The following is a 26,108-nucleotide window of genomic DNA, read 5'->3' on the forward strand; positions in this document are numbered from 1 at the left end:
TTGATCGGCCCCTCTTCCTTTTTTCTTCCATTTTCCCCAGCATCATTATCTTCTCCAAGCTTTCCTGACTTCTCATTATGTGGCCAAAGTACTTCATCTTTGCCTCTAATGTCCTTCCCTCCAATGAGCAGTCGGACTTTATTTCCTGGCGTGATGTGATCTTCTTGCGGTCCAAGGCACTCTCAGAATTTTTTCTCCAGCATCACAATTCAAAAGCATCTATCTTCCTTCGTTCAGCCTTCCTTATGGTCCAGCTCTTGCATCCATAGGTTACTACGGGGAATACTTTTGCTTTGTTCCCAGTGTGATGTCTCTACTCTTCACTATTTTACCAAGATTGTCATCGCTCTCCTCCCAAGAAGTAAACGGCTTCTGATTTCCTGGCTGCACTCTGCATCTTCAGTTGCCTAGAAATACAAAATCTGTCACTGATTCCTGGTTTTCTCCCTCTATTTGCCAGTTATCAATCAGTCTGGTTGCCAAAATCTTGGTTTTTTTGATGTGCAACTGCAACCCAGCTTTTGCACTTTCTTCTTTCACCTTTGTTAGAAGGTTCCTCAGCTCCTCGCTTTCAGCCATCAAAGTGGAATCATCTGCATATCTCATTTTTGTTAATGTTTCTTCCAGCAATTCTAACTCCAGCCTTACATTCGTCAAGCCCTGCACATCACATGATGTGTTCTGCATACAAGTTGAATAGGTTGGGTGAGAGTCTACAGCCCTGTTGTACTCCTTTCCCTATCTTGAACTAGTCTGTTGTTCCATGGTCAGTTCTTACTGTGACTACTTGGTCGTTATACAGATTCCTCAGGAGAGAGACAAGGTGACGTGGTATCCCATACCACCAAGAACTTGCCACAATTTATTATGATCCACACAGTCAAAGGCCTTAAAATAGTCAATAAAACAGAAATTGATGTTTTTGTGAAACTCCCTGCCTTCCTCCATTATCCAGTGGATGTTGGCAGTTAGGTCCCTCATTTCTCTGTCTTTTCTTGTTACAAAGGCTACTTTTTATGAAGTCTTATACATTTGCACAAGCCCCTCTTATGTTCTTTGTTGTGCTGCATACTGGAAAATTTAAGCAATATTGGCACTGAGAAGATAGTGAAGGAGGATTGAAGAAATACAGATATTGATGTTGCGTAGCAGAAGCATGTCTGCCGTAAGCCATGAAATAAAGTCTGAGCTGGGGTGGAAAAGAAAGGGATTCTACTCCAGCCGTGACTGTTGTAACTGCATGCGATGCATAAGGTAAATTGCAGTTGCCCCCAGAATTGCTTACAGAGGATGCATTAACAGCAAAACAAAGAAAAGGAGAAAGTGGATAAGCCTACCTCACCAAGTACCATTTCTAAATGTTCAAAAAGCATTCAGGAAACCAAAATGGAGACTGATTAAAGAAATTAAAAATCATTTCTTTATGCATTTTAGAAAAAGTTTTTAAGTTCTGTTAAGCTTCTTTTCTAAAAACTTAAACAAATTTCTGATCTAGTTCTTTTATTTCATATTTGAGTATTACTAGTTTTGGATAAAAAGTTTTTGAAACGTTGACTTGCTTTGTGTGTGGTGTAAGAACCTATTCCACACCACCCTTTTCCTATGTTATTTCTTCTACCAAATATTGTGTTAAAGATGTAATGCCTAGGAACATATTTACTTTTCTTAACTGAAATAGATGTGCACTGTGTTGCAGAAGAACAGTGCCATCTTAAGAGGTATTCTCTCTCTTATTCAAAAGAAAGGAAATATTTATTTACAGCATTTATATTCTGCCCTTCTCACCCTGAAGGGGACTCTGGGCAGATCACATACACTGCAAACATTCAATGCCGTTAAACAGATAGGACAGACAAGAGATAGAGGTATTATGTCTGCTTTGGCTTCCTGGAGGTTGTGTTTGATTCCGGCCATGGGGTCCTTTCGCTCCATCCTCTATGACAAAGAGCCTTGATCACAGACTTCCTCCTTCCTATAATTCCTGCCATTTTTCTGGTGCTATAGAATACCTCCCTGCTTAAGCAGTGTCTAATTTCTCTACTCATAGCTGTTTTTGAACTTAGGTGAACAGTAAGCTGGGCTGAAGGTTGAATCCTCACCCCAACCTGGGCTTCAAACTGCCAACCTTTTGATTGGTAAGATGTTTTACTGCTGGTAATTAACCAGCTGGTACAGAGCCTTTAGAAACTGGGCTAAATCCAGTCATGCTCATAAACGAGAAAAAGGACAAGCAGAAATTTATCCCTGATTATCCCAAACGTCCTTAACTTCATAAATGTAAAGGTAGTGATTTTGTTATTTGTTTGGTACATTAATGACTTAAGAAGAAACCAGGTTTTCTTGGTGAGATATGTTCACTGGGATTTGCTTTTGCCTTCCTTTGACATCGAGCGGGTGACTTGTCTAAATCATCCATTTGGTTTTAACTTCTGAGTAGGGATTTGAACCTTGGTCTCCAGAGTTGCAATCCAATGCTGTGATCGATATATATGCTGATTCTCGGAAGCATTATCAAGGGAGATTAAATAAATAAATTGGGTGAAGGAATTTGATACATTTCACTGTTGGTTTCCCTGTATACATGTGACATAGTATGGCCTATGGACTTTCCAGTGTCTCCCCCAGCTGCCTCCCACTGTAAAAAATAACAAGTGATGCCCCCAGAAACCTCTGGGTGGCACAATTGGTCATTTAAATGATATTCTTCCTTTATCCCACTTGTCCCCATGCTCAAAGTAATTTTTAAAGAAGGAAATCCAGCCTCTGCTTTAAAACTCCACCACACCCAGCTTCAAAAGACACCAATGACAAACCTTTTCTGGACAAATCTTGCCAAGAGAGTTGTTCAGCGATGAACACTCTGCCTTGGAGTGTAGCAGAAGCTCCTTTGCAGGCTTTTAAACAGGCTGGATGGCCATCTGTTGGCAGTATTTTGATTGTGCTTTATTGCATGGCAGGAGGTTGGACTGGGTGGCCCTTGAGGTCTCTTCCAACTCTGTGATTCTATGAGTCTGAGAAAGTTTTGAGCTAGAGTCGTCATGGCTGAGAAATGATTTGACACAACAACAACAAACAATTTACAAAGACTCTCCTGGGAGTCTATATTCTGTTTCTGGCTTCCCTCACTTATTGCAGTACCAGGGCTCGCCCTCCATTCTCCCCTCCATCCACTTTCTTGTTGAAAGCAAGTAGGCTAGAGGCAATGTTCCTCATCTGGGCTCCCTAAATCAGTAAGCTAGGAGAAATAATCCCTTCATTTCCTCTTGATCTGGAAGTGGTCCCTTTAGCTACGACTTCGAAAATTTCCAAATAAGAAAATGTTTTCATTCTCTCTGTGTGTATATCTCCATACATATGTGCCCTCAAGTTGCATGTTGGCTTATGATAATCCCATACATTTCACAAGGTTTTCATAGGGAAAATTGAGAGGGAGTTTGCCAGTGCCTTCCTTTGAAATATAGCCAACAGCAGTACTACTCAAAGGAAAAAAGAAATTTTGTCTTTTCCTGGCAAATTTCCAGGAGGAAGAAAAAGATTTGTGTACCCAATGGGAACAAATTTAGTGCCAATCTCTGTCACATTGGATGTATATACTTTCAAGTTGCCCATTTAGGGTTTTCTCAGAAGTGGTTTTGCCAGTTCCTTCCTCTGAAATAATGCCTCCAGCACCTGGTATTTCTTGGCATTTGTCAATCCAAATACTAATAGAGCTGATCCTGCTTAGCTTCCAAGATCAGATGGGCCTTGGTGCCTTTCAGGTACTAAGAAAGGCCTTTCCTTAGCATACAGGATAATTTCTTTACATCACATAGCCCAAGAAGCACTGGTTTGGTATTTCTTTATAGTCCCCCCATGCAGATACTAACTAGGCTTGACCATGCTTTTGCTTCCAAGATCAGATGTAATCTAGTGCCACCAGGTAAGCCATACTATACCGTATAAGGCTGGGCTTTAGCACAGCTGGTTAATCACCAGCAGTAATCGATCACACCAATTGAAAGGTTGGTGGTTCAAAGCCTGTGTCAGGGTGAGCACCTAGTTCACTGTCCATCTAAGTGGTGAGTAGGGAAATTAGGCACCACTTAATCGGGGAGGTATTTTATGGCACCATAAAAAGGAAATTCCAGAAAATGCCAGTAATCAAAGGAAGAAGCCTGTGATCAAGGGTTCTTTGTCATAGAGGATGGAGTGACAGCACCCTCCTGTGGCTGGAATCGAGCACAACCTCCAGAACGCCGAAGTTGGGAAAAATTGCCAACATATACCTCTATCTGTTGTTTGTCCTGTTGGTTTAACTCTTTAAGTACACAAGTATCTATAAGTACAATGTAAATACACAAATGTCCTGTTGCTATAAACTTCAGCAAAAGTATCAATTCAATTAATCATGAGAATACTCAATTATTTCGTATAGTACACAAGCATAGGGAACAAATGCGACGAGACTATTTACAATGGTGTAACAAACGTAATATTCATGTTTTCCAGATAATTAGTTGGATCTTCCAAAAGTGTGGACAAACTTTAACATATCCAAAAATAGTCCCATGTGAGTTCAAGATGAGATAAAAAGTCTTGGGAATACTACAAGGATTCCTTGGTGTTTTTTGTCCTTGTTTCAGGAGGAGTATCCTTTCTTCAGGTTTCTTTCAAGGTTTCTTCAATTGTTTGAAATAATATCTTCTGGTGCTTTATAAAGAAGTCCTTGTGAACTTCTTCATGTAAGGATGACAAACAGACCTCTAAAAGTTATAATCCTTGAACACTGCTCTCACATTAAAAATAAAGCTGCAGATACCATCCTCTATTTGCATTTCATTGAAAAATCTCATTTGTATACTAGCTTTAGGTTTTGTGCTCTAGAAAGGATCACCAAAAAACCTCACGGAGACATAAAAAGGCTTTTACTACAGAGGGAAGCCTTTTGGATATCAGAGTTGCAGACAGTTCATCCACATGGTTTAAAGGACAGATTAGATCTTACCTGTTTTCTGTAATTGACTATAATTAGCTGACTATCTTTAAAAGGAAGTAGCCTCTTTGACCTAATCGCTCGCTAATGAAAGCCAGTAGTACAACTTCCATTTTTAAACCTCGCAGCAGTGCCATTCATTCCCCAAGTGGAAGGGAGTATGTTATTTTGTTAAATTGTATATTATGTATTATATACACAATATACAATTTAACAAGTTTAGTTTATAAAGCCTCAGAAGATATTATTTTAAACAACAGCATACAGACACAATTACACACAACATTACACAATAAGTAAAAACATTAAGTTAAAATCCATTTCATATAATCATAGAATGAAAGAGTTGGAAGAGACCTCATGGGCCATCCAGTCCAACCCCCTGCCAAGAAGCAGGAATATTGCATTCAAAGCACCCCTGACAGATGGCTATCCAGCCTCTGTTTAAAAGCTTCCAAAGAAGGAGACTCCACCACACTCCGAGGCAGAGAGTTCCACTGCTGAATGGCTCTCACAGTCAGGAAGTTCTTCCTCATGTTCAGATGGAATCTCCTTTCTTGTAGTTTGAAGCCATTGTTCCATTGCGTCCTAATCTCCATGGAAGCAGAAAACAAGCTTGCTCCCTCCTCCCTGTGGCTTCCTCTCACATATTTATACATGGCTATCATATCTCCTCTCAGCCTTCTCTTCTTCAGGATAAACATGCCCAGCTCCTTAAGCCACTCCTCATAGGGCTTGTTCTCCAGACCCTTGATCATTTTAGTCACCCTCCTCTGGACACATTCCAGCTTGTCAATATCTCTCTTGAATTGTGGTGCCCAGAATTGGACACAATACTCCAGGTGTGGTCTAACCAAAGTGGAATAGAGGGGTAGCATGACTTCCCTAGATCTAGACACTATGCCCCTATTGATGCAGGCCAAAATCCCATTGGCTTTTTTTGCCGCCACATCACATTGGCAAAGTGGGTGGGGCTGAATGACATCACCATCTCCCTTCAGAGAAAAAGAAGAGGCGTCTGGGAAGCAAAGGGGGCAGGAAAAAGTTAGCAATGTCTTGTTTCCTAAGACCATCAGAAATATGTGTTTTCTTATGCGACCCCCAAAGGGGTTGCAACCCACAGGTTGAGAACCACTGCCCTAAATGATGATGATGGTGATGATGATTATGATGATGATACAATCAGAATGTTGATACAGTCAGAATGATGATACAGTCAGAATGTGCCACTGGGGAGTGCCCAGTGGCACAGTGGGTTAAAGCGCTGAGCTTGTTGACCGAAAGGTTGCAGGTTTGATTCCGGGGAGCGGTGTGAGCTTCCGCTGTCAGCCCTAGCTTCTGCCAACCTAACAGTTCGAAAACATGCAAATGTGAGTAGATTAATAGGTACCGCTCCAGCAGGAAGGTAACGGCGCTCCATGCAGTCATGTCGGCCACATGACCTTGGCGGTGTCTATGGACAATGCCAGCTCTTTGCCTTAGAAATGGAGATGAGCACCACACCCCAGAGTCAGACACAACTGGACTTAATGTCAGGGGACAACCTTTACCTTTACCTTTTTGTAATGTATAATGCTAATATTGTGCTATGCTAATAATGTAATACAGGGTTAGTCAAAATGCATAGGCCAATAAGCCATTCAATTGAATGGCTTATTGGCCTATGCATTTTGACTAACCCTGTATATTGTATGTACATATAACTTGTAAGCCACTCTGAGTGCCCTTCAGGGTGAAAAGGGGGGCATATACATGTAAATAGAGAGGAGATTCCATCTGAACATGAGGAAGAACTTCCTGACTGTGAGAGCCGTTCAGCAGTGGAACTCTCTGCCCCGGAGTGTGGTGGAGGATCCTTCTTTGGAGGTTTTTAAACAGAGGCTAGATGGCCATCTGTCAGGGGTGCTTTGAATGCAATATTCCTGCTTCTTGACAGGGGGTTGGACTGGATGGCCCATGAGGTCTCTTCCAACTCTTTCATTCTATGATTCTATATTAACGGCGCTCCATGCAGTCATGCCGGCCACATGACCTTGGAGGCATCTACGGACAACGCCGGCTCTTTGGCTTAGAAACAGAGATGGCCCATGAGGTCTCTTCCAACTCTATGATTCTATAAATTAATAATCCTGTTCAAAGCAGATAATGTGGATTATTTGCTTTGATAATCTGGATTAGATGGCAATGCAGATCCAGCCTGTCTGTGTCTCTCTCTCTGTGTTTTCTGTGTCTGTCTAGGTCTGTGTTTCTGTCTGGCTGCCTGCGTGTCTGTCTCTGTAGTAGAACAAATAAGCTGCCTCCATTGGAACTGGTCCAGCGACACTTTGGACTGCTTCGAAACCAATTTGTGTGTGTGTGTGTTTCTGTCTTACAAATGGGTCACAGCACTTCCTCCTCGACGTGGGATGGGGGAAGCCCCAGTGAGGGGTGGGGAGAATGGATACACCGGTGTGTAAACTGTTTCAATTCAAAAAGAAGGAGACGGAAACAAAGAAACGAGCCGCTTTCCTTCCCCAAACAAACTCTGCTCTGATTCTTTGGAAGGATGCAACGAGTAGAGCTCTAGATCTCCCCTCCTGGAGGGAAGGAAAACCCTATATTGGGCTCTTCAAGGCAGAGGTTCAAGCTTGTGTCTAGATCCTCTCCCTTTTTTGCATTCTCCGCCTTTGCGCCCCCCAAAATCCCCCCCTAAAAACTCCCCCGAATCCGACAATTGAACTATCTTGAGAGTCCCTTGTGGGCTCTCCTGCCTGCCTGCCTCTGCTTGCAAGCTGCAGAGACTTCCTGGAAAAGGACCCGAACAGGAAGAGAGGCTGAAAAAGTGACACGTGGACTTGGGGTTTCTTGCAAAGAGGAGGAATCTGCAAGTTTCTACACCGCTGCGGAGGTTGGTCGGATACATACATTGCCTTGAGCTGTCAACCCGACTTCACTTATAGCCTGACCCCAGAGGAAGGGGATGTTTTGCTCTGGGGTCTCTTCTTCTGCCTCCTTTTGAAACAAGTCAACACAGCATCCCATCTTTTTGCAGCCAGCAAAGCATCTAGAGGAGGCTGGAAACTTTCAACTCAGTCCTTTTGCAATCCTATGTATTTGGTTTGTTGACAGATTCAGGTAGGACAAGAAGAACTTTTGGATCTTGCATTTCTTCACCTGTTTTTAGAAAGACTGTAAGTTGGATGGCTTTGGGCGTCAGCAAGAATGGAGCACAGGTGTATGGCGCCGACTTGCTGTCTCTCCACCATCACAAGTATCAGCAGATCCAGCCACTTCGGTGTGGCCATCATCCACATCATGAGGACAGCGCGAGAAAGGATGGGGTTCCTGACACCTTTTGGTCCAGGTGAGATTTGGTGAATTCAGAGACAGCCCTCTTAGGCTGTATCAATGGTCAAGGGGATCTTGTAGCACATGCATGGGCAAACTTTGGCCCTCCAGGTGTTTTGGACTGCAACTCCCACCATTCCTAACAGCCTCAGGTCCTTTCCTTTTCCCTCTCAGCCGCTTAAGCGGCTAAGGGGAAAAAGGAAGGGACCTGAGGCTGTTAGGAAAGGTGGGAGTTGTAATCCACAAGATCTAGAGGACCCAAGTTTGCCCATGCCTATTGTAGCATCTTTGAGACACCTTTGAAGCATAAACTTTCATAAACTCAATCAAAGTACACGGAGTTTATGAAAGCTTATACTGAAAACTAAGACCCCTTTGTACCTGGTAACTGCACTCCTTGAATTCAAGGATCTAAAGCAGTGGTTCCCAACCTTCCTAATGTTGTGATCCCTTAATACAGTTCCTTATTTTGTGGTGACCCCCAACCATAAAATTATTTTTGTTGCTACTTCCATAACTGTAATTTTGCTACTGTTGTGAATTATAATGTAAATATCTAATATGCAGGATGTATTTTCATTAACTGGGCCAAATTTGGCACAAATATGCCCAAATTTGAATGCTGTTTGAGGGGTTGATTTTGTCATTTGGGAGTCATAGTTGCTGGGATTTATAGTTCACCTACAATTAACGAGCATTCTGAACTCCCATCAACGACGGAATTGAACCAAACTTGGAACATTCACTGGACCAAATTTGGCACAAATATGCCCAAATTTGAATACTGGTGGAGGTGGGACAGATTAATTTTGTCATTTGGGAGTTGTAGTTGCTGGAATTTATAGTTCACCTACAATCAAAGAGCATTCTGAACTCCATCAACGATGGAATTGAGCCAAACTTGGCACATTCACTGGACCAAATTTGGCACAAATATGTCCAAATTCAAATACTAGTGAAGTTGGCGGGGGGGGGGGGGGGGGTTGATTTTGTCATTTGGGAGTTGTAATTTATTTATTTATTTATTTATTTATTTATTTATTTATTTATTTTGGGCATTTGTATCCTGTCCTATCTCGACTTCCACAGAGGGACTCCGAGCGGCTAACAACCGGCACACCATCGTGCCCACAATCAAAAACATAAATATACAATTTAAATAAAAACAATATAAAAACAGTATAAAAACATTTAAACAGTTGCTGGGATTTATAGTTCATCTACACTCAAAAAGCATTCTGAACTCCACTAACAATGGAATTGAACCAAACGTGGCACAGAGAACTCCCATGACCAGCAGAAAATACTAGAAAGGTTTGCGGGGCATTGACCTTGAGTTTTGGAGTTGTAGTTCACCTCCATCCAGAGAGCACAGTGGACTAAAAGAATGATGTATTGGGACCAAACTTGGCACAAATACTCAATATGCCCAAATGTGAACATTGCTGGAGTTTGCTTAAAATAGACCTTGACATTTCAGAGTTGTAGTCTCTGGGATTTATAGTTCACCTGCAATAAAAGAGCATTCTGAACCCCACCAATGATAGAATTGGGCCAAACTTCCCACACAGAACCCCCATGACAAACAGAAAAATTTTGTGTTTTATGATGGTCTTTGGCAACCCCTCTGACACCCCCTTGCGAACCTCCCAGGGGTCCCAACCCCCAAGTTGAGAAATGTTGTGTTAGGCTTTATCAATAGTCAAGGGGATCTTGTAGCACAGACATGGATAAACTTTGGCCCTCCCGGTGTTTTGGACTGCTGGCTCTTAGGAATTTTGGAAGTTGAAGTCCAAGACACCAGGAGGGCCAAAGTTTGCCCATGCCTTTTGTAGCATCTTTGAGAGACTTTTGAAGCATAAACTTTCATAAACTCAATCAAAGTAGACAAAGTTTATGAAGGCTTATACTGAAAACTTCTTTCATTCTCAAAGATCCCTTTGTACCTGGTAACTGCACTCCTTGAATTCAAGGATTCAAAGTGGGATTTTGGTCTTCCTTCTCCCCACTCTGTTCCCGTCTTTCTTATGTATTAGATTCCAAGTCTGATGAAGGCTGTGCCATCTGTTCTTATTCCTTCTGTTTGTCTTGTGTTCTGTGACAAAATGTTATTATCACTTGCCAATACTCTTGTGATGTATGTGAAGTTAAGTCCTGTCGAGAGCAGGCTTGGCATCTTAGGCCACATTAAGTAAAAACAGAGAAAATGTTGTGGCAGCTTGGAAAACGAATTGAGATAAGTATGGCATGTCTGAGCTTTGGGTATGTTGTGGTTCATGGTCAAAGTTTTCTGACTCTTGCTTACTTAAATTTAGTAAAGGTAAAGGTTTTCCATGACATTAAGTCTAGTCGAGTCTGACTCTGGGGGGTGGTGCTCATCTTCATTTCTAAGCCGAAGAGCCTGCATTGTCCATAGAAGCCTCCAACGTCGTGTGGCTGGCATGACTGCATGGAGTGCTGTTACCTTCCCGCTGGAGCAGTACCTATTGATCTACTCACATTTGCATGTTTTCGAACTGCTAGGTTGGCAGAAGTTGGGGCTAACAAGGGGAGCTCACCCCATCCCATGGATTCAAACCTGTTGACTTTCTGGTCAGCAAGTTCAGCAGCTTAGCAGTTTAACCTGCTGTGCCACCACGGCCCCTATAGTCATGTGTGCATTGGACTAAAACTAGAGATGAAGGTTCAAATCCTTGGAAATCCACTTGGTGACCGTGGGCAACTCAGACTCTCTCAGCCTCAGAGGAAGTTAAGAATAGACCCCCCCACCCCCGAATAAGTCTTGCCAAAAATCCTTATAATAGGGTTGCCATAACTTAGAAATCACTTGAAAACAGACAACAACAGCAACAACAATCAAACAAACAAACAAACCAAATCACACATTTTGGACAGCTGAAATGAAAGAATGTGTTGTCGAAGGCTTTCATGGCCAGAATCACTAGGTTGCTGTGAGTTTTCTGGGCTGTGTGGCCATGTTCCAGAAGCATTATCTCCTGACATTTCACCCACATCTATGGCAGGTATCCTCAGAGGTTGTGAGGTCTGTTGGAAACTAGGCTGGTAGGGAAGCAGCCAGGCCTTGAAGCTGTAAGGCCATTCAGTTCTAATCAAGGTGGCCAATTGCAATGTCCCTAACCTGGACATTATTCCACAGATATATAAACCTCACTTGCCTAGTTTCCAACAAACCTTACAACCTCTGAGGATGCCTGCTATGTTGTTGTTCATTCCTTCAGTCATTTCCAACTCTTCGTGACTTCATGGACCAGTCCATGCCAGAGCTCCCTGACGGTCGTCACCACCCCCAGCTCCTTCAAGGTCAATCCAGCCACTTCAAGGATCCTATCCATCCATCTTGCCCTTGGTCGGTCCCTCTTCCCTTTTCCTTCCATTTTCCCCAGCATCATTGTCTTTAAGCATTCCTTTCTTCTCATGATGTGGCCTGCTATAGATGTGGGCAAAATGTCAGGAGAGACTGCTTTTGTAACATGGCTATACAGCCTGGAAAACTCACAGCAACCCTGAAATTAAAGAAGTTTATGCTAACCAGGAATAGATTTTTATTTGTAAATGCTATGATCTCCATTTAGACTCAAAACAAATTGCTGGGCTGGGAAGATCTGAATCCATTGCCTAATTCTAACTATAGTAGCCTCATTGAATCAATTTCTGAATCAGTCAATGCCTGTGACAATCCCATTGATCCAAGGGTACTACTCTAATTGGGACAAACAAGTAAACTCAGGATAGGATTATTTTAATTCTATTTTTTTTGCACCAGGCTATGAATAATGCATTTTGGAATTTGGTTGCAATCCTGTATCAAGGTGTGTGTTTCACAGTACTTATATTCAGCTATATAGCAGAGGCGCAAAGGAACCATGTTAGTGTCCTGACATGTGTCAGCACTTCCTACTTGGTGTTCTAATGCGTATTTGTCCCATTGTACATCAGACACTTTGCTGGTGCTCCTTACTTACTTAGGCAATCCCTTGTTGTCCGCGTAGGATAATCTTCCAGGGTGTGTCCGTAGGTGACTGTGGAGCCCTATTCTTGATCTGCATCTTCTCCCGCAGTGAGGGCATTGGCTTCCAGGTGGAAGGCAGTCCCAGTCGAGGTTGGCTTGATGCGCCTTCCTCTTGGCATATTTCTCTCTTTTGTCCTCCATTTGTGCCTCTTCAAATTCTGCAGCACTGCTGGTCACAGCTGACCTCCAGTTGGAGTGCTCACAGGCCAGGGCTTCCCAGTTCCCAGTGTCTATGCCAGAGTTTTTAAGGTTGGCTTTGAGCCCATCTTTCAATCTCTTTTCCTGCCTGCCAACATTCCGTTTTCCATTCTTGAGTTCAGAGTAGAGCAACTGCTTTGGGAGACGGTGGTCAGGCATCCGGACAATGTGTCCGGTCCAGCGGAGTTGATGGTGGAGGACCATCGCTTCAGTGCTGGTGGTCTTTGCTTCTTCCAGCACACTGATATTTGTCCGCTTGTCTTCCCAAGAGATTTGCAGGATTTTCCGGAGGCAGCACTGTTGGAATCATTCCAGAAGCTGCATGTACGTAGTAACGTTACAGCAACCCTTTACTGGATATAGACATTATAGAGCTGCCCAATTTTGTTTCCCATAGGCATCTCCAAAGGAATTCCAGCTTTTTTCTTCAGTATTTCCCATAGGCATGAACTCCACTTGCCCTTCAGCTTCATTAGATACAAGAAATGTCCATTTGAGATGGCAGAGGTATTGTTGTTATGGATTTTCAATTCAGAGCCATCCTCCTGCTTCTTGGCACGGGTTGGACTGGATGGCCTACAAAGTCTCTTCCAACTCTATGATTCCTAGGCTTAGAGGAAGGTATGACTTGCCCAGTATGTTCTCATGAGTTTCCATCACTGAGTAATGAGTTTCTATCACTGAGGAGCCCCCGGTGGTGCAGTGGGTTAAACCCTTGTACTGGCAGGACTGAAGACCGACAGATCACAGGTTTGAATCTGGGGAGAGCGTGGATGAGCTCCCTCTATCAGCTCCAGCTCCCCATTGCGGGGACATGAGAGAAGCCTCCGACAAGGATGGCAAAACATCAAAACATCCGGGCATCCCCTGGGCAATGTCCTTGCAGACGGCCAATTCTCTCACACTAGAAGCGACTTGGTTTCTCAAGTCGCTCCTGGCACGATAAAAAAAATAAATCACTGAATAAGATTCAATCCCTATTGTCCTAGAGTCCTAGTCAACTCTGAAACCACTATACCACGTGTGCTTTTGTTGGTAAATACAAGGATAGAAAGGCCCTCAAATGCAAGCTCATGTGCACTTCTGTTCAAAGCTCAAGTGCATGCAAGATGAAAACAGCCGTCATATGCTGGAGTTTGCTTTGGGTGACGCCACTCTCTTCTTTGCATTGCTTTGCTTATTTAACCAGCTGTACTAGGAACAGATAAGTCCCTCTTATCAATGAAATGCTAATGAATCAAGCCTGCTGATAAAAGCTAATTCAGCAATTTCATACTAAGGAAGTTTTGCTTTCAAGTTATTCTTGTAAAGTAGTGATTTTAAGATTGTCAATACGATATCCTGTGAGGCATATTTTCATGGAAGGGTCTGAATGTTGCTAGATTTCAGGTTAGGTTGGTTTCACTTATTTTCCTCCTCCATTCTACATTGATTAAAAATATGCTGTTCAGAACCACATTTTTCTTGGTCTACGTTTGTTGGAAATAGCAACCTTCTACAAGCCTCCTATACTAGTTATTTGTTATGTATATAATTCAGATTGCTTACTATATTGTATGTATATTTTGATATGCAGTTTCTCCTTAACTCTATGCTGTTTGAGGTTGTGGGAGGGACTGCAGACCATGTGAACAGATCTGGGACTATTCAGACTGAGACTCCATTTTGCATCAAAAGCAGTATAGTACAGTTTTTTTTCCATGTCAGGAGCGACTTGAGAAGCTGCAAGTTGCTTCTGGTGTGAGATAATTGGATGTCTGTAAGGATGTTGCCCAGGGGATGCCCATATGTTTTACAGTCTTGTGAGAGACTTCTCTCATGCCCCCACATGAGAAGCTGGAGCTGACAGATGGGAGCTCACCCAGCTCCCTGGATTCGAACCACCAACGTTTCGGTCAGTGGTTCTGCCAGCACAAGAGTTTAACCCATTATGCCACTGGGGACTCCAGTACAATTTAGAAGTCAGTAGTGTCAGTATGCTGCAGTGTGTAGTCAGAACCAATAAGTAATGTATCTGTATTCTGAATGCATGCAGTTTGTAAGTAAATGAACGATGTTACTTTGAATGAAGGCTACCTGTTTTTGGTCTTGAAAGCATGATTTAAAAGCAATATATTTTAGATGTTTTTGAGAAACTAAAATAACACTTCTGAAGATCTAAATATTTTGAGCATTGGCATATCTTTGTTCCTAACAGTTCAGGAGATAACCAGGTAAATCAGTCTAACAACTGAGAAGCCTAATTTGCCTTGCATGAATACTAGTGGATATTTACCACTAAGGAGAAGATTCACTCAAATGGGTATGATCAGGAAGATCATACTTTACAAAAGGGTTATGAACCCTGGTGGTGCAGCGGATTAAACCGCTGAGCTGCTGAACTTGCTGACTGAAAGGTTGGCGGTTCAAATCTGGGGAGCGGAGCGAACTCTTGCTGTTAGCTCCAGCTTTTGTCAACCTAGCAGTTTGAAGACATACAAATGTGAGTAGAACAATAGGTACTGCTTTGGTGGGAAAGTAACGGTGCTCCATGCAGTCATGCTGGCCACATGATCTAGGACAGTGGTTCTCAACCTTTGGGTCCCCAGGTGTTTTGGCCTACAACTCCCAGAAATCCCAACCAGTTTATCAGCTGTTAGGATTTCTGGGAGTTGAAGGCCAAAACATCTGGGGACCCACAGGTTGAGAACCACTGATCTAGGAGATGTCTACGGACAACGCCAAGCTCTTCAGCTTAGAAATGGAGATGAGCACCACCTCCCAGAGTCAGACATGACTAGACTTAATATCAGGGCAAACCTTTACTTTTACCTTATGATTATTCCAAATAGTGTGAATGCCAATTAATCTCCAAAAAAGGTCACGTTTCTAAAAGGCTGTGGAGATTCCTGGTTTTCCAACAGGTTATGCTCTCTAAAAGGTCATGCCTTTCCAAAAACATTGACCCTGCAGTCACCCTGTTAGTGTCACATACATCATATTGAGATTGCATAACTGGCCACACATTTTTTGCCTCGCTGTTAATGAGTGGTTCGTAGGCCTGGGTAACAACGCAAAAATTTGTTTCTAAAATCGATTTGTAATTGGGGGTTTTTTTTGTTTCGATATTTAAAATAATTACAAAATTTTCCAAAAAAAAAGTTCGGTATTTACGAAATTTCGTAAATATTTACAAAACATTTTGTAAAGATGGCGCCCTTTTTTTTTCAATATTTTAAAAATATTTTTTAAATTTAATTATTAATTTAGTAGAATTAAATTATTATTAAGGAGGGAAGGCAGGCACTCACTCTGGCGGGCCCTCTCGCCGCTCGCTCGCCCCTCTCGCGAGCCGCTCGCTCGCCCCTCTCCCTTCCAAGGAAAAGTAAGCTCGCCCTCTCAGCAAGCATCGGCAGGCGGAAAGACCAATCCCGCACTTTCCTGGGGGGAGAGGGAGGAAGGAGTGGGGGGGGGGGAGGTGACCCTGCTGAGACTCCCCAACGCCTTCCTCATGGGGAGGCTTCAATCCAAAAGGGACCCTGAAGGAGAGAAAGTGCTTGACAGGCGGCATCCCGGCCTCAAACTTCCCTCTGTATTTTATCTTGCAAATCAAATAAAATATGCAGACTGGTGGAAACTAAGGCCCCTCTCTCAAGCACCCTCCTTCCCTTCTTTATATTTAATTAGGAACTCCATTGCCTTGTCGCATTGGGAAACCTCTCTCCTTCCTTTCCTCATCTCTCTCTGCCTCCCAAAGTGAAAGGGAAGCTTGCCCTCTCTCGCGAGCCACTCGCTCGCCCCTCTCCCTTCCAAGGAAAAGTAAGCTTGCCCTCTCAGCAAGCATCGGCAGGCGGCCATCTTACGTATTTCCGAAATGGACGGAAATACAAAATTTTTTGGCGCCTGCCGTTTCGATATTTAAAAACACTTCCAGGTTAAAAAAAAAGTTTTATAATCGTTTCGTAATTCAAAAATTAACGAATTTTTTAACGAATTACGAATTAACGAAACGAATTGTCCAGCCCTAGTGGTTCGCTTTCCAATCCTTTGCATTATTTTCAGCCATGCAATTATGGGCCAAATCCATGCGTGCAAAAAATATCAGCCCGTACAGTTTTTCTTTTTAAAACATAAAAATTCAGTCCCGGAGAGAACCACTTCCTGGTAGTCTCGCCTGGAGGGATTACCAAACACCTAGTCTCAATTTTCTGTAAAACCTCAGGGTTAAAAGCAAGATTTTTGAGACTGATTAAAGTCCAAAGACATGAATACAAATTGTCATAGACATTATGTGTCAGGTTTAGAGAACCTACGACTTAAGCATACCTTTTTTTCAGTCCATTTTTTAGCCTTCCACACAGCTGCATAAAATCCACATTGAATTGGATTATATGGCAGTGTGGACTCAGATAATCCAGTTCAAAGCAGATATTGTGGATTGATATTCCGGTTTGTATGACTGTGTGGAAGGGCCCATAGACAAGTGTATTCTCAGGGCCCTTCCTGAGGATTTCAAGGCAGATAATCCACAATATCTGCTTTGAACTGGATTATCTGAATCCACACTGCCATTTAATCCAGTTCAATGTGGATTTTATACACACTGAATAATGGAAAGGGCCTTAGATCATTTCGCCTGGTTTGCACATGTTCATGTGCTATACTTGTGTGCCAATTATGTGGCCAGTTGTTACCACAGAATAACTGTTTTCAATTAAGGGGCTGTTGGTAAACTCGGATAAGAATAATGCCCAAGGCACATAAAAAAGATCATTATTGGCAGAAACAGAATATGAGTTTGCAACATAAGCTCATTGGGTAAAAATGGGTTCATCCCCCTCATCTGACCAAATGTATTATTGTCATTTTGTTTGCAAGTATACATTAGGGTTGAGTTTTCAGGATTATTGCTGTGTGCATTTTTGACAAGGAAAATGCAAATGCAAGTGTCATTAAAAATAGTAAAACAAGCTGTAATTCAGTAAAGGAGGGGGAAAAAACCAGTTGGCTGAACACGCCATGAGTTTTGGTTTGTTGTCCTCATGCAAACTTCCATCTTTTCAAAGCGGTTTATTCACCTCCATTTGATTTGGACCCTTTCCATAACCCTGGGTTTGTTTTGGCAAGCAGTTTGGCAAGAGAATGTTAAAGGTCCCAGCATCATTTGAGAAAGTGCTGAAATTTTGGCGCACGGCTCATATATCTAGTGGGTGTAACTCAGAACTGCCTGACTCTGGTGCTTGCTCTGTATATCTGAAGACATTGAAAACTCTTTCTCTGCATGGCAGAAAGGATATTGAAATACCTGTACTGGGGTGGCCAAAGTGCAGCCTGTGAGTGACGTGGATCTCATGCCCTCCCCCCCCCCCATTTGTGGCCGCTAAAGACGCTCTCCCACACACAATTAGCAACGTTTTTCACAAGGAAGTGACACTTGTCTTGTTGTTACTTCCTGTCACTATTTTGAGAAGGACACCAGGACTGTGGGGCAGCTGGCTGAGTGTCAGCTGCATTAAGATCACTTCTGACCAAAAGGTCATGAGTTTGAAGCCAGCCAGGGTTGGAGTGAGCTTCTGACCAATTGTGTAGCTTGTTGTCGACCTTTGCATCCAGAAAGACAGTTGCATCTGTCAAGTAGGAAAATTTGGTACCACCTATGTGTGGGGAGGCTAATTTAGTTAATTTATGAGGCCATAAAAAAGACTCCAGCAAAGCACTCCAGCAAAAGCATGCGGGGAATGCGGAAGTACTTTGTCAGTGTCGCAGATGGACGATGAAAGCGACAGCTCCCCTGGTGGCCAGAAAAGTTAAATAGCCTCTGACTATATCTGTTGTGTGTCTATATCTGTTGTGTGTCTTTGGCATTGAATGTTTGCCATATATATGTACATTGTAATCCGCCCTGAGTCCCCTGCGGGGTGAGAAGGGCAGAATATAAATATTGTAAATAAATATGTAAATAAATGAGGGATTTAGGAATGTGGGTACAAATAGGATATAAAAAGTTTGCTCTAGGCACTGTCAGGCCATTATATGCTACTCAAGGTGGTCAGTTGAAACATTCACACCTAGCTCCAGCAGACAAGAGTCCTTTGTCCCACCCTGGTCATTCCATAGATATATAAACCCTTTTTCCTAGTTCCAGCAGACCTCACTACCTCTGAGGATGCTTGCCATAGATGCAGGCGAAACGTCAGGAGAGAATGCCTCTAGACCATGGCCATATAGCTCGAAAAAACCTACAACAACCCAATCTGGGTACTGTTCCATTATCTGGGCAGAGGCCACTAGAGGGAGCTAGAGAGGAAGAAGGATAGTCCATTTTATGGGGGTGGCGGGTGGGTTGAAGGAGTAAAACCATTTCCCCTTGTTTTCCTGTTATTCCCCTCACCCATGTCCCAATCATGGAAACATACCTTCGTGTATGTTATGGGAAGTGGTGAGGGAGAATAACCAGAGAAAACAGAATAAATTGTTTTCCTCCTTCAACTCCCCCACTGTAAAATGGACTATCCTTCTCTCTCTAGCACCCCCTAGTGGCCTCTGCCCAGATAATGGAACATCATTGGAATCTGGGAATATAAGTGTCCTTCTTTTAAATAATCCTGTAGATTTCCTATCTGAACAAGCTAGAATATGTCCAGAGGAGGGCAACCAAAGTAATGACAAGTTTGGAAACCAAGCCCTGTGAGGAATGGCTTAAGGAGCAGGGTTTGTTTAGCTTGGAGAAGAGGGAATAGGAGAGCCATGTTTAAATATTTGAAAGGATGTCATATTGAGGAGGGAGCAGGCATATCTTTGTTCCTAACAGTTCACGAGATAACCAGGTAAATCAGTCTAACAACTGAGAAGCCTAATTTGCCTTGCATGAATACTAGTGGATATTTACCACTAAGATTCACTCAAATGGGTATGATCAGGAAGATCATACTTTACAAAAGGGTTATGAACCCTGGTGGCGCAGCAGATTAAACTGCTGAGCTGCTGAACTTGCTGACTGAAAGGTTAGCACTGATTGTTTTTAAGCGCAGGCCAAGGTCTTTAGGCACTGTATCCAGTGTGCCAATCACCACTGGGACCACCTTTACTGGCTTGTGCCAAAATCTTTGCAACTCAATCTTTAAACCCTCATATCGTGTCTGCTTTTCCAGTAGTTTCTCTTTAATCCTGCTGTTGCTTGGGATTGCAAGATTGACGATCCATACTTGGTTTTTTAACACAATTGTGAAGTCAGGAGTATTGTGCTCCAAAACTCTGTCAGTTTGAATTCGGAAGTCCCAGAGTAGTTTGATGTGTTCATTATTTGTAATTTTTTCAGGCTTGTGATCCCACCAGTTCTTTGTCACAGGCAGATGGTATTTGTGGTGCAAGTTCCAATGGATCGTCGGAGCAACGATGTTATGCCTCTGCTTGTAGTCTGTCTGTGTGATCTTCCTCCTCCTCCTCTTCTTCTTCAGTTAAGCTTGTAGTGAAAGGCCAAAAGAAAGCATTTTCTTCCTAAATACGAACGTTCCCTCCCTCTCTGGAAATATTCTTGCAGATCCAAAATTTCTAGCATTAAAGTGCCTTGAAACCTTAGGTCATATTTAGAAATATAGTTTGAGCATCCAAAGAAAAAAGGCAGGCAAATTTCCCATGATAATTTGACATACAAGAAACAGGAGAGTTCTAGGTGTGAATGCTTTTCAATATTTCACCCTTTGCCATGCTGAAAATGTGAGTAATGGAGGAAAAATCAATGGGAAGGATTCTTATTACCCTCCAGCACTCCAGAATTACTGTACACAGCAGGAGGAAGAAGCAAACACTATGAGGATAATACACATTGTGACTGTATTTGAGCACTTGCCCAACTTTGGGTTAATAATACTCCAAAACTGTGTTTCTCCTGTTTGTGATTAGTTAATGTTTAACTCATGTTTGCGTTGGTGGAGGCAGATGATGCTCAAAGAGGAAAGAATGCATTCAAGTGTCCACTGTAAGAACAAATAGGATATAGAAACTTTTGTGGGATAAACAAAATTTTCTCTTAATTAACAATAACAGCAACGTAGCTCCGACAAATCCACAGTTGGCCACAACTGTAAAGTTAGTCACCTTCTCTTGTATTCCACTGATGGCTGAGTTTTGCCAGGATTGTAGGCATGGCACCAGATTTTGTTTAGACTATTGTTTTAGAGCAGTGGTTCCCAACCTGTGGTCTGTGCACTACCAGTGGTCCCCAAGAACTAAAATATGGCCCGTGACCTCACCATTACTACACCTTTTCAACGAGTGTGACAGGTCTCACAAAACCCACTTATAGTGCCGAGGCAATGGGGATGTTGGAAGATGAGAGGCTGACTACCCACAAAAGGCGCGACAACAAGTCTCCCAATGGCTGCTTCTTCTCCTCCCCCTCTCCCTGAGCTATACTATGTCGCAGGGGTGTAAATGGGGGTGCCTTGGTGTCTTTGTTTTTAGGCCTGTTCTTGGAGTTATTTAGGGTGCTGATTCAAGAAATTGCATTGGATTGACCACATTATTAAATATGGTTTTCTGTGGGTGCGCAGATGCTGACTCCCAGGTGGCATATATTCTGTATCAGAAACTAGAGCTGATGTGGTCTATCCAATGCAATTTTCTGAATCAGCACCCCAAGTAACCAAATTGAATCTAAAGCTGACCAAAATCTGATTTGTAATCCTTTTGGTAATAATCTTGGAGAGTGGTCCCTGGTCAGAGTGGTCCCTGGTCAAGTGGTCCATGGGCAAAGTAGTCCCTGGTGAAAAAAAGGTTGGGAACCACTGTTTTCCAGTGGTTCTCAATCTTCCTAATGCTGTGACCCCTTAATGCAGTTCCTCATGTTGTGGTGACCCCCAACCATAAAATTATTTTTGTTGCTACTTCATAACTGTAATTTTGCTAATGTTATGAATCATAATGTAAATATATGATATGTAGAATGTATTTTCATTCACTGGACTAAATTTGGCACAAATACGGTAATCAATATGTCTAAATTTGAATACTGGTGGGGTGGGGGGGGGGGTTGATTTTGTCATTTGGGGATTGTAGTTGCTGGGATTTATGGTTCAGTTAAATTAAAAGAGCATTCTGAACTCCATCAAGGATGCAATTGAACCAGACTTGCCACACATAACTCTCATGACCAACAGAAAATACTGGAAGGTTTTGGTGGGCATTGACCTTGAGTTTGGGAGCTGTAGTTCAACTACATCCAAAGAGCACTGTGAACTAAAACAATGATGTATCTGGACCAAACTTGGCACAAATAATCAATATGCCCAAATGTGAACACTGGTGGAGTTTGGGGAAAATAGACCTTGACATTTGGGAGTTGTAGTTGCTGGAATTTATAGTTCATCTGCAATCAAAGAGCATTCTGAAGCCTACCAATGATACAATTCGGCCAAACTTCCCACACAGAACCCCCATGACCAACAGAGTATACTGTGTTTTCTGATGGTCTTTGGTGATCCCTCTGACACCCCCTTGCGACCCCCCCCCCAGAGGTCCCAACCCCCAGAGCATCATAAAGCTGGGATCTAGTCCTTGTAGTAACAGATTTGGAGGGAAATGTGGAGGCACTCTTCTGTCAAATGGTTCTGCAAAAATCCAGTCCACCTGGGAATTTTGGGGATGAAGAAAGTGAGAAAGAGCAATGCCAGGGGCAGAGTACAAGAGGCAAGATCACACTGTGAGAGCATGAGATGAAGGAAAGGAAGAAATAGAAAAGATGGGAGAATGGTGTTTGTATTGTATTGTATTGATTTTATAATGCTGTTTTAAATGTTTTTATTGTATATTGTGGATTGTTATGGCACCAAATTGCTGCCAATTTGTAAGCTATCTTGAATCGCCTTCAGACTTGAGAAAGGAGGGATAGAAATATCGCAAATAAATAAATAATTTCTTTAACATTTTCTGCATAAGTCCAGAACGTTGGAGCAACCGTACTGAAATAACTAAGAAACCATAGTACAAGTAGAGTATCCCTTATCTAAAATAATTAGGATCAGAAGAGTTTTGACTTTTTTAAATTTTGGAATACCCGTATTTGCATGTACTTTTTATAATGAGGTATATTAGAGATAGGACTTGAGTCTAAACAGGAATTTCATATGTGTTTCATATACACCTTATTAAACATAGCCTGAGAGTAATTTATACAATATTTTTATTACTGTACTTGTATGCCTCAAACCATTAGAAAGCAAAGGTATCCCTTTCTAAGGCATCCATTTGGACAGTTTTGGATTTTTAGAATATTTTGGATTTTTGAATTCCAAATAAGGGATAATCAATTTGTAGTAGAGTTTAACATTATTGTTGATGCTTAAACCATGGGCAATTTGCAATAATATAATATAATATAATATAATATAATATAATATAATATAATATAGAAGCATAACAGTAAAAAGATACCACACAAACTAAATGGCATATAGGTCAATATACTTAAAATTCTGTATAATCAAAACACATTCAATATAAGCAACAATGCAGCAATGAAACAGAGATTGTTGGGAGGTTTTTATCCAGGCTTGATACTTCAGTCAACAAAGGGACACAGGCTTTTAGAGAAATTTGTATCTTCTAAAGAAAATAAATCTATCTTGATAGATGTTTTAGTTGAAAAATCATTTCTGTCTACTTGTTGGCAGAGAATTCTGCCACTCCTGACTCCTGTTTCTTGGTTTTCAAAAAGGAGAGTCTTTAGCTTGCCAAGAACTGTGTTTGTGGAAGATTAAGGGAGCTTTCTTCCCTGGTTTCATGAAAGGACCTGGGAACTGAGCCAAGCAATTGTCACGGGTGCATAATCTTCTGCTTCTGTGCCCATTCATGCCAACACAGTTCAATATGACAGGTGAGTGGCAGATCACTGGAGAGCCTGTGGCAATGTGAGGAACAAAGGCAGAATGAGAAAGACTTGTTGGACCTGGTGAGGCCCTAAAGATACCTGCATTATTTGCATTAGGAGATCTGAATTGAATGGCGTTCAACCTGCATGAAGGAATTGGCTAAAGATGACAGCCGCTCAGCTTAAGAACAGTTTTAAGTGCTGATACAGAGCAGTGGCCAAGAAACCGAGCTGTAACTTATAAAGTTTCTGGTTCATATCTTGCTACTGCTATGAAATAATTGTAGGATGTGTGTGTGTCTATACGTCACAATTATATAAATTTAATACCACTTTAACTTCCATTGCTGTGCGCCACAGGATCTAGAGTTTGATAACAATGGCTAGAATCCTATCCACTAGTTCCAATTGGAGCAGACCAATTCTGTCAATTGTAGAATGGTAAGTCAACATGTATGTAATTCTAGTTGATTGAATAGTACTGCTTTACAGTCAATATCTCTACATTTGCAGGTTAAATATATTTCTGGGTTATTTATGGGTTGCTATATTTGCCACTGCATCCACTGCTGTCCTATGGCTGTCCAATGGCATTTTTAACAGGGACTTTGGTAATATTGGTGTCATTGGGATGAAGTCAAAATGGGAGAGTGTCTGGGCCTGGCTGTGTTTTTAAAACGTTAAATACAATTTTGGGAGGTGGCAATATTCACATTTTACCCACTTCCATGCAGATCTTGCACCCCCAACTCCTACAAAACTAGGGGATCTATTGTAGTTGGGGAAAACAATGTAATTGAGGTCAATATTTAGAATATTCTGATGGTCGGCTCTGAAGTTCTCCCAGGAATTGAAATGTTTTGGTCTTAAGCAGAGAATTTTAACCCACTCTCATCAAGCTACACATCCTAGAATTCCATAAAATGGATTCATGAAGTTGGTGATATCAAACTGCTAATGCTGTGTAGTGTGGATATGAGGTTCAACTGGATGGCTCTTGGAGTCTATTCCAGCTCTATGATTTTATGCTTTGCCTTTGTGGCATGTATGTTGGAGCAATCCAATCTCAGTGTAAATGAAAAATAGCTCTTGCCCCCTCCAGTTTCCAGCCCTGAAGTAAACAACTGCAATGTGGAATATTAAGGGTTGTTAGAATCCTGCTGGCTCCTATCTGTAAAAAAGCTGAGCACACAAACATAGAATCATAGAATCAAAGAGTTGGAAGAGCCCTCATGGGCCATCCAGTCCAACCCCCTGCCAAGAAGCAGGAATATTGCATTCAAATCACCCCTGACAGATGGCCATCCAGTCTCTGTTTAAAAGCTTCCAAAGAAGGAGCCTCCACCACACTCCGGTGCAGAGAGTTCCACTGCTGAACGGCTCTCACAGTCAGGAAGTTCTTTCTCATGTTCAGATGGAATCTCCTCTCTTGTAGTTTGAAGCCATTGTTCCACATCCTAGTCTCCAAGGAAGCAGTCCAGGGTTAGTCCAGAGTTAGTCTGAAGTCAACACAATAATCAATCAATCAAGCAAGGAGGTGTTATGTCTTCCTCTTCCTCTTCTGCCTCTGAGGAGGAGTTTGAAGAGGTGAAGGTTGAAGAGGAATGGGCTGGGGATTCTGGGCAGATGCTCAGGCCTGCTTGGGAGAAAGAAGAAGGTGAGGGAGGCACGCTGGTCATTCTTACTTTTCATGAATGCCGAAGGCAGTAACAAGCAAGGTATAGGTCAGTCTGGATTGGATTGGTGAAAAGACTTGCAGCAATCAGAACACTCCCTGGAGACACATGTGCTGGAACAGAGGAAATAGCCATCGTTGGCAGCAACCGATCCATCTAACCTTGATCCTGTATCTGTACCAGCCAGAAGCCTTGTGTTTGTTGCCTGGAGAAGAAATTACCAAAGACTTTACTCAGCCAAGAGAGTTTTGCCTTGTTTTGTGAACTTGCCTTTTGTGTAATTGCTTTTGTTAATGTGAGTCTGCTACTTTAAACTTTGCTTTTTGAGTGCCTTTAAACTTGGTTTTAAGTCTATTATTGGGACAAAATTGGACAGGAGAAGACACGAAGATAAGACTTTGTCCATTACAATATTCCAAAGCCAAGTTATCTCACCAACACAGTTTCCAGGGATACTCCACAATCCAACATCCCAGGTCCAGCCCATCTTTTAAGGATTCAAGGCGCAAGACACGATGCTAAGGCTATGGCTCCAAAAACCAATGTTACTATCCTTAGCTAAGTATCCAAACAAGCTATTTATGCAGGTCTCTCTAGCGCTCCAACCTGCTGGCCCTCTTTGTAGCCAAACGACAAGACCTCTGCACTTGAATACCATCTGTCCTTAATTGTAGCTCGTCTGAAATAATTAACCCTTGGTCTTCCAACTCAAGGTCCCAATCCTGCTCTTGCTGTGAGCCAGAGGAGGAGTAAGACTTCCACTGTCCACTTGGGGTTGCTGTCCACTTCTGTCTGAAGTTGTGACCTCTTTGGTCTCTGGCTGCATCTGTTTTTGCTCTCTCTGAAAGCCTAATACAGAACCTGGGAGAAGTAATCCTCCTTTCAGCTCCTCTCGGGTGCAAACCATGACAAAGGCTAGGAACTTGATTTCCATTACAAAGAATACAGAAAAGGCTGAAATTCATTTGCATCTGTGTCAATTCCTGGACATGTGCTATGGCAAATACGTGCTGGGAAACTACCATTTATTTCGCCGCCTGGCTCAGAATAATTGTTATG

The 26,108-nt window shown here is 42.3% G+C and overlaps 1 protein-coding gene across 1 annotated transcript in view; it reads left to right on the forward strand.

Annotated features, from left to right (window-relative positions):
• Positions 1-7,321: 7,321 nt before the first annotated feature.
• SLC17A9 (solute carrier family 17 member 9) overlaps positions 7,322-26,108 on the forward strand; it is a 38,885-nt gene continuing 20,098 nt past the window's right edge. The window contains exon 1 of the mRNA XM_060771964.2: positions 7,322-8,315. Within this exon, the coding sequence (XP_060627947.2) occupies positions 8,152-8,315 (164 nt within the window). The 5' untranslated portion in view covers positions 7,322-8,151. The remainder of the gene's footprint in view (positions 8,316-26,108) is intronic.

The sequence above is a fragment of the Anolis sagrei genome, chromosome 4 (assembly GCF_037176765.1).
Source record: "Anolis sagrei isolate rAnoSag1 chromosome 4, rAnoSag1.mat, whole genome shotgun sequence".
Lineage (NCBI taxonomy): Eukaryota > Metazoa > Chordata > Lepidosauria > Squamata > Dactyloidae > Anolis > Anolis sagrei.